The sequence below is a fragment of the Sorex araneus genome, chromosome X, assembly GCF_027595985.1.
Source record: "Sorex araneus isolate mSorAra2 chromosome X, mSorAra2.pri, whole genome shotgun sequence".
Classification (NCBI taxonomy): domain Eukaryota; kingdom Metazoa; phylum Chordata; class Mammalia; order Eulipotyphla; family Soricidae; genus Sorex; species Sorex araneus.
The window spans coordinates 182,740,764-182,750,056 of NC_073313.1; the positions used below are offsets into that span (position 1 = coordinate 182,740,764).

Here is a 9,293-nt window from a genome sequence, read left to right on the forward strand (position 1 = left end):
GCAGGGTGGAACATCCTGGCCATGGGTCGAGAACTGGAGACGGAAAGGGTTTGCCTAACATCTGCCTCTTTGCTCGGCTTTGCTCCAAGCCCATCCAGCCGGTCTGTGGAATATTGGGGGACTCCCGACACACTCTGCGTGGTCCTTCCTCCAAACCTGGTGCATCTGGGCCTCTCCCTCCCTGCCAGCCCCTCCCAGCCTGCCTGCCCCCACTCAGCACTGCCCCTGCCATCTCTGTGATGGCATCACGCTCAGTGTCCTGCTGGGTGGGGAGTAGGCTTGTCGTCCCCAAAAGTGACCTCACCACCTGGTAGTTCAGAGGAAGCTTATCTCAGACCCTTTGCTCGCCACCTTGAAATTACCGAGATCCCATCCAGATCCAGGGTGCTGTACCCTCACTGTACATGCTGGGGAGCCCATGCCAGTCAGGCAGAGTCTCCCTGAACCCTGATTTTCCCTGCTCTGCCACCAGGCTGCAGATACCTCGCCCATGTCAGGGATGGGGCAGGCTGCAGCAGGATACCTGTGGGTGCCCCTTATCTACTGAGCACTGAGCAGGTCTGGGGGAGGGGAGGGCAGAGGGAGATGTCCTGAAAGTCCAGGCCGGATGCGCTCTGGTTTGTTTCTCTAGTCTCCGGGCTGGAGCATACCCCAGGCACAGCTTTCCCCTAACCCAAGTCTCCAGGGCCTCTCCACTGCCCCCTGCACAGAAGCCAAGCCAATGAGCAGACATCACTGGCTATATCAGTTGACCCAAGGTGTGATGGGACATCTGGTGGTTAACAAGCCGCTGGCCTTCAGAAGGAGGTCGGGGCCACCGTGGCTATGGGTGGGAGTTAAGTGTCACCCCTCCAGTGCCCACCAGTGTCCTTGGCACAGATTGCTGGGGGCTCCTAGCAATGCTTCCCCAGCCAGGTGGCAGCTCCTGACTCAAGCGGGTGTGCTCTGCTCCCACCCTACCCCAGGAGCAGCTGGCTGACCTTAAGGAAGACCTGGACAGGGATGACTGCAAGCAGGAGGCTGAGGTGGTCATCTATGAGACCAACTGCCACTGGGAGGACTGCACCAAGGAGTACGACACCCAGGAGCAGCTGGTGCACGTGAGTCTCCAGGATGGGCCCCGTGGGGTCTGATGGCGTTCACCTCCGGTGTTGGGAGGGAGAGGCAGGGAGAGGTGGCTCCAGAGAGGCGTGTTCCTGTGTGTGCTCTGCCCAGAAGGAACCGTGGAAACACATCCGCTGTACCAGTGTTAGGAAAGATGTAGTCATGAAATTTGCTTATAAATGGATAGACATGGAGAGTATCATGCGAAGTGAAATGAGTCAGAAAGAGAGGGACAGACATAGACTGCACTCATTTGTGGAGTGTAGGGTAGCATCACATGAGGCTGACACCCAAGGACAGTAGATACAAGGGCCAGGGAGATTGCCCCATAGCTGGAAGACTGATTCATGAGTGGAGAGGAGAAGGTAGATGGACTAGAGAAGGGATCACTAAGAAAATGATGGCTGGAGGAACCAGTTGGGATGGGAGATGCATGCCGAAAGTAGATAATGGACCAAACATGATGACCTCTCAGTGTCTGTGTTGCAAGCCATAATGCCCAAAAGTGGAGAGAGAGTATAGGGAATATTGTCTGCCATGGAGGGCGGAGGAGGGTGGGAAAGGGAGGGTATATTCGGGATATTGGTGGTGGGGAATGTGCACTGGTGGAGGGATGGGTATTTGATCATTGTGTGATTATAACCCAAACATGAAAGCTAGTAACTATCTCTTGGTGATTCAATTTTAAAAAAAAAAAGAGAGAGAAGAAGAAGAAGACGAACTAAACCAGAAAACTGGTGGGAGAGAGAAAAGCAAGCTAATGCAGAGTAGAGTTGGTATTTCAAACCAACTGTCCTGAGCTGGAATCCATAGATGAACATTTCTTTTTTTCTTTTTGAGCTTCCTGGTACCTAATGCAAAGAGAAGCAGACTAGCTAAACCAACCAGCAGCCACAAGATAGTCACAAACTTGACTCTTTTTTTTTTTGGGGGGGGGGAGCACACCCAGCAATGCACAGGGGTTACTCCTGGCTCTGCACTCAGGAATTACCCCTGGCGGTGCTGGGGGACCATATGGGATGCTGGGAATTGAACCCCGGTTGGCCGCATGCAAGGCAAACACCCTACCCTCTGTGCTATCACTCTAGCCCCTCAAACTTGACTCTTAAACCTGAAAGCAACCACTCCCATGAAGAGAGGTGTTGGTCATTCCATGTGGGAGGCCGTTCACAGGGACGCAGGAGCGATGTGGATGGGTGGGTGTTTGTGCCCACGTTGGAAAGAACTGCCGCGGAATGCCCTGAGAGCCAGAAGGGCACTTCACCATGAGCCTCTCGCCCTTCTGTCCACACAGCACCCACACATCAGCACCCACGGTGCTCTGTGCAGTGGGAAGCGTAGGAGCAGGGAATCGGCATGGGAGACACCCGATTTGAAACCCAGCCATTTCATTCTGAGCAAATTAATTCACTTCTCTGAGCCTCCAGTGTTTTGCTTGTGGAGGGAGGTGAAGTTGTTGCCCCCTAGGGATAAAGGAGCCAGAGCAGCCGTCTAGCAGGAAGGATAATATTACCTTGCATGCAGCTGACCCAGGTTCGATCCCCAGTGTCCCATATGGTCCCCCCCAAGCACTGCCAGGGGTGATTCCTGAGTTCAGAGCCAGGCATAAGCCCTGAGTACCACTGAGTGTGGAAAAAAATTAGTAAGTTAGAACCACATGGAGGTGAAGATTGAGCACAATACCAAGAAAACACTTACCAGGGGCCCGAGAGAGAGGGCTCGGCTCAGCTGACTGATCTACAGTTGCTTTGCATGCAGGATGTCTGGGCTCAATCTCCAGGGAATCGGCAGAGAACCAGAAGTAGCTCAAAAATCAAAAGAAAGAAAAAAGAAAAAGAAAACCACTTGTAGAGAGCAACATTCCATACATGGTAGCCTCCCTCCTCATCTTCCTTCCCTTCTTCTCCTCCCCTTGTCCTCTTCTTACCCCCTCTAGCTCCCCCTCCTCTCTCCCCTTCCTGCTCTTCCTTCCATTCCCCTCTCCCAGCCCTGAGTGGTTCTCTTCTCCCTCAAAGAAGCACTTGAGGGGCTGGAGCGATAGCACAGCGGGTAGGGCATTTGCCTTGCATGCAGCCGACCTGGGTTCGATCTCCAGCATCCCATATGGTCCCCTGAGCATCGCCAGCCATAATTCCTGAGTGCAGAGCCAGGAGTAACCCCTGTGCATTGCTGGATGTGACCCCAAAAGCAAAAATAAATAAATAAATTTTTTTAAAAGTGACTTTAAAAAAGAGAAGAAAAGCATTTGAGTTGAAGATTTAGATTTGTTTATCGAAAGGACACATGCACGTACATGTGCCATTTCCTGCCACCCTGTAACTCCAATCCCAGCACTCTGGGTTTCTTCCATGGGTGGGTGTTTCTCCTCAGATTCTCACCCAGGACACTGGCGGTGTCCAACAAACTGATCTGTACCTGCCAGAGAAGCTGTGAAGCAAGTCTTATCTAATCCCTGCTGGGATTCAGACTCATTCTTCAGCCTATACCAGCCCTTTGGATAAACAAGTCCCTTCCTCCAGGGGTATTGGGCAGGCAGGTGGTGAGCTGTGGGTCGCCCGACAGATCAGATTAGATTAACGGAGCGAGGAGCCAGCTCCGGGGCCAGGAGAGAGCCCAGGCAAAGGGGTGCCAACGAGGATGTGCTCAGAGATGGGGCGTCGGCCACACAACAGTAAGGAGGGGATTCTGCTGATAAAGGCAGCGCCGTGGGAAGGAAGCTTCCAGCAGCAGGCTCTCCCCCATGCCCAGGCCTGTCCAAGAAGCCTGGGGACCATGTCCCCAGGGTCCTGGAGAGAAGGTCTGTGCATGCGTTCCCAACCTTCTGCCCAGCCTTCTTTCTGCTCTCCAGGAAGACAGACAGCAGCGGGCACCCCGGCGAGCTAAAGCCCCCAGTCAATTATTAACAATTTGTGGCTAAGTAAACCAATAAGAGGGGAAAATGAAAGGCATTGTCGGGAAGCATTTTTATCATTCGGATGGCTTTAAGAATGGAAAGTGAGGCTAATATGATAAGATTTCCCTGGAAGTTCAAAGCACAGGCGGTTTTCCTTGATCCAGTGCAGGCATCTGTATTCATGAGAGCAGGTCCCGTTGCTCACTCTCCAGCATGATGGAAAACTCTGGGGCCATCAAGAGCTAGCCCAGCACGGAAAGACAGTCAGCCACAGTGGCCAGGCACGTGCCCTGTGACAGGACCGAGGAGCACATTTCATGGTGTATGAACCAGGCGAGGTTAATTTCAGCAGTTCGATCCATTCACCCCCGTCGACTTTAAAGGTCCTTTCAGCATGTAGTCAGAGTAAGACAACATTGAGATGCGTATGCTCCGCCCTGTTTCAGAGTCAGTCTCTGAAGCCAGTGGAGAGATACTGTGCAGTCACAGAGCCGGTGCAGGTGGGGCAGCCCCGGGTTAAAGATTCAAGGGCTGCGTGTATGGGGTCTGGTGGCTGCTGCATGCATGAGTCCCTAAGTCATTGTTTCCCAAAGTGGGTGAAACTGTATCCCCCAACAGGATGGGCACTAGAATAACCCAGGGGAACCAGTAGTAGACTTGGGTACTATTCCTGCGCTTTCTTTAGATATGCTTAAGGAACATCGACTCAGGGGTGGCTTCGAGCAACTTGTTTCAGCAAAGGGGGCAGTGGGACAGAAACGTTTGGGACCCTCTGGCCTCAGGGTAGTGAGAGGAGGAGGAGAGGGAGCTGAGAACAGAGGAGGAGGCGGACAGGACTGCCGAGGGCAGGGAGTGCGCCCCTGTGACTCAGGTATGCTGTCCCCCCATATGGGGAGGTCAGCAAAGCCAGCCAGGGCAGGACACAAAGTGTGTGCAGGACTAGTGCCCCTTCCATTCCCCACTCAGACACACAACCTGAAAGATTAAGGACCTAGAGGTTCTGGAGTTCCCCACAGCCTCACTGTCAGAGGTTGTAACCCCCGCTGACCTGCTTGGGCTTGCCCCCAGTGCTCGGAGCCTGCACTCAGGTAGAAGACGCTGCACTGACTCAGAGGCCTGTGCAGGCCACTTACCACTTCAGACCTCCTGACACAGGGCAGCGCCACACTGCCAGGACCTCTGGCCACTGAAGACCAGGATACATTTATATTGATTCACACGTCCCTGGAACTAGATGCAAGTTCGGGAGAATCTGATCGTACACCCCACCTCAACCTCGGGAGTGTCTGCCCTGCTGCAGTTAATCAGTGCCTACTGTTTGCAGCCTGAGAGCTCGTGTCTTGCCCAAGAGTGCCCCAGAGGCCAGAGCCCAGTAGAGAGGGAAGGGGGGTTCATGCAGGACACCTGAAAACCAGAGAAAATCTCTCATTTGGATGACACATTGGAAAAAGCCGTCTAGATAAATAGCACGCGGTAGAGTTTCATTTCCTGTAGGTTCCTGAGCATGTGTGGTCTGGCCTGATACTTGGTGACAGGGGTAGGTATATGGCAGGTGGGGTCTGTGGGTGACGGGTCTGCTCAGTACATCACGGGTGGGGTCCTTGGAGAGGGATGGATGGGGAGTTGGGGCTTATTCTCTGCATGGGTCAGTGGGGTCTTCAGGGGTGACCGACTGAGCTCCCCTCCCCTCCTGGTTCTGTCCCTGCAGCACATCAACAACGAGCACATCCACGGGGAGAAGAAGGAGTTCGTGTGCCGCTGGCAGGCCTGCACGCGGGAGCAGAAGCCCTTCAAGGCCCAGTACATGCTGGTGGTGCACATGCGCCGGCACACGGGCGAGAAGCCCCACAAGTGCACAGTGAGTGCCCACGCATGACCCTCCCTCGCAGCAGCCTCAGAAACACTAGTCCACCAGCCATGTGACGTGATTGGCGTGGCTTGTGGGTGACCCCAGGCAAACCTGTGTGGGACTAGCCACAGGAGGGCCTGGGCCAGGCAGATCCTGCCTGCCTGCAGCTCAGGTCCCAGACAATGCTCTCATGGTTTATGCACCTGGTGGTAACTTTGTGACTGGGAGTCCCAGAGCATGGCTCTACCCCCATAGTTTATTTGTAACTTGGTGACCCCAGCAGAGCAGTAGGCTGACTCCATAGACCCCTGCAGACTGTCACCTGCACAGAGAGAAATTGACAGGTGAAGCAACCAGGCATTAGAGGAATTACCTTCGGAAGGAAGGGAAGGAGGGAGGGAGGGAGGGAGGGAGGGAGGGAGGGAGGGAGGGAGGGAGGGAGGGAGGGAGGGAGGGAGGAGAGGAAGGAAGGAGAGGGAGGAAGGAAGGAAGGAAGGAAGGAGAGGGAGGAAGGAAGGAAGGAAGGAAGGAAGGAAGGAAGGAAGGAAGGAAGGAAGGAAGGAAGGAAGGAAGGAAGGAAGGAGAGGGAGGAAGGAAGGAAGGAAGGAAGGAAGGAAGGAAGGAAGGAAGGAAGGAAGGAAGGAAGGAAGGAAGGAGAGGGATGGAGGGAGGGAGGAAGGAAGGAAGGAAGGAAGGAAGGAAGGAAGGAAGGAAGGAAGGAAGGAAGGAAGGAAGGAAGGAGAGGGAGGGAGGAAGGAGAGGAAGGAAGGAAGGAAGGAAGGAAGGAAGGAAGGAAGGAAGGAAGGAAGGAAGGAAGGAAGGGGATGGAGGAAGGAAGGAAGGAAAGGGATGGAGGAAGGAAGGAAGGAAGGAAGGAAGGAAGGAAGGAAGGAAGGAAGGAAGGAAGGAAGGAAGGAAGGAAGGAAGGAGAGGGAGGGAGGGAGGGAGATTGGGGGGCCAGAGCACAGAGCACTGATACAGTGGGTAGGGCATTTGCCTTACAGGTGGTCAACCTGGCTTGATCCCCAGCATCCCATATGGTCCCCCAAGCACTGCCAGGACTCATTCCTGAGTAGTTATTCCTGGTAGAGCCAGGAATAACCCCTGAACATCACCAGTGTGACCCAAAGAGACAAAACAAAAAACATTTTTTGAGTGAAAACAAAGTTTGGACCTTTCAGACAGTCTTGTCCAGAGAAGCATGACTGGAGAGGTCTTGCTTTCATGCACTGAAATCGCTGCCTTTGGAAGGGGAGAGGGTCCATGAAGGCCAGTGTCCTGCAGATGCTTCTCTTCTTTTCATGAATAAGGCCCACAGCATTGTAGGAATCATTCCTGGATTTTCCTGGACCCACCTATTAGTCGGTGTATATTTGCATTGTTTTCACTTTGAGGTTATTAAGAGGTTCCTAGAATGCAAATATTTGAGTAGGAGTTTCTGTATGAATGTGGGTTTTGGTTGTTTTTTTTTCTCTTTTGGTTAGGAGGAGGTAGCATATTTTGGGAGGGGCCACACCCGGCAGTGCTCAGGGCTTACGCCTGGCTCTAAGCTCAGGGCTCACTCCTGGTGGGCTCAGGGGACCATATGGGGTTGCTGAGGATCAAACTTGGCACACAGTTCAGCTGCACATAGGGCAAACGCCCTACCTGCTATACCGTTGCTCTGGCCCTGAATGTATTTTTGATTCTCTCATTTATAGTCTCAGAAGGGGAATTGATGGGTCAAATGGTTTCTTTTGTTTTAATTTTATTTTCATATAGTTGTTCACAATAATGGATTACATTCAATATTTTGACACGAATCCCACCACCATTACACCTTCCCACCACCATTATTTTGAATTTTCCCACCACCACTCAAGCCTACCCAACAGGTAGATGCTAGAAAATTTATTTTGTATTTCTTGTTACGAATAGCATGAGATATTGCGCAGCCACTTTTGTGGCCATATGCTCCTGAAATTCTAAAATTTTAAATAGGGTCCAGAGGCATCTCTGCAGTGAGCTGCTCAGTTCTGAGATTCATTTGCGAGTCTCTGGATCATGGACGTTAATGTGCTTAAATGGCACCCAGAAGCAGTTCATGGGCATGGCAGCCAGGACCCCAAAGGGGCAGGAAGATGGGAGAGTCAAGTTTAACTTGACATTTTGCTTTTTGAGAGTTTTCCTAGCTGTCTTCTAGAAAGGTACCATTTCACGTTTCCACCAGCTCTGGATGAGGGTTGAGATTCCTCCACTTCCCTGCTAGGCTGTGCAGTTCAGTTCTTTTGATTCCAGTCGTCTTCGTGGGCTTGGAGTGGTGTCTCCTCATTAGCTTGGCTTTGCATTTCCTGAATGACTGATTGCGTGCATCTCCTCACATGCCAACTGGCCATCTGTAGATCTTTGGGGAAAAGTCTACCCAAATATTTAGCCTATTTTAACTTGAGTTATTTATCTTCTTTTCACTTTTCTCTTTTGGTTTTGGCCTTCACCTCCCCAAAATTTTGAGCTGTTTTCCTACGCCCTTCTTTTTATTGAGGTATCACTATTTACAAGCTTTTTTGTTTTTCTTTTGGGTTTTGGAGTCACATCCAGCAGTGCTGAGTAACTACCACTGGCTCTATCAGCTAGGGGATCACTCCCAGCAATGCTCAGAGGACCGCCTTGGTGCTGGGGAACAAACCAAGAAGACTGTGTTTGAAGGGCATAATTTCACATGTTGCCACACTGCCCAGCACCAAAGTCCCAATATTTCATCATCTGTTGTTGCATCACAGATGATCTCCTAGATCCTTGTGTGACTTACAATAATTTTCTCCAATTCTGTGGACTCTCTTCCTTTTCCTTAATAGTTTGCTTTCAGGCACAAGAGTTTTTCACTTTGAAGTACAGTGTTGGATTGCTTGTGATTCTGGTATCATGTGTAATCGCCTAACCCACGTTCACAAAGTGCTTCCTTCTTAAAGGTTTTTCAGTTTATAAGTGTATAGGGTTGGTTCGTTGTGTTTGCTTTGGGGTATTCTGGGGTGTTTGCTCTGGGAAACACACCCAGCACTGCTTAAGAGCTGCTTCTGGTTGTGCTCAAGTGTTGCTCCTGGTGGCTTCCAGGGACTATGCGGTGCCGAGGGTGAACCTGGGCCTCCCACATGCAAAGCCTGTCCTTAGACTCTGGATCCCTCTCTTCAGCTCCTTTTTCTTTCTTTTTTTCAGTTTTTGGGTCACACCCAGCCATGCTCCCAGCTTGGTGCTTGGGGGGTAGGGGCAGGGGGTGGGGAATTCAGAGGAGGTGGTGGTGGTGCTTGAGACTGAGCTGTGGTGGGACCGTCCCCACCAGCACACTGACTGCAGGCGCAGTATCTGGAGCAGGTGTCGGAGCTCCTGCGAGGCTCCTCCCTGCTTCCTTCTTCCCGCCGTCCTCCCTCCCTTGCTTGCTGCCTTTCTCCCTGTTCTTTCCTTTCTTCCTCC

The 9,293-nt window shown here is 52.1% G+C and overlaps 1 protein-coding gene across 1 annotated transcript in view; it reads left to right on the plus strand.

Moving 5' to 3' along the window:
• The window catches only part of GLI2 (GLI family zinc finger 2), a 232,673-nt gene that overhangs the window by 212,804 nt on the left and 10,576 nt on the right, over nt 1-9,293 (plus strand). The window contains exons 9-10 of the mRNA XM_055123452.1: nt 966-1,100; nt 5,706-5,855. Of these exons, the coding sequence (XP_054979427.1) occupies nt 966-1,100; nt 5,706-5,855 (285 nt within the window). The remainder of the gene's footprint in view (nt 1-965; nt 1,101-5,705; nt 5,856-9,293) is intronic.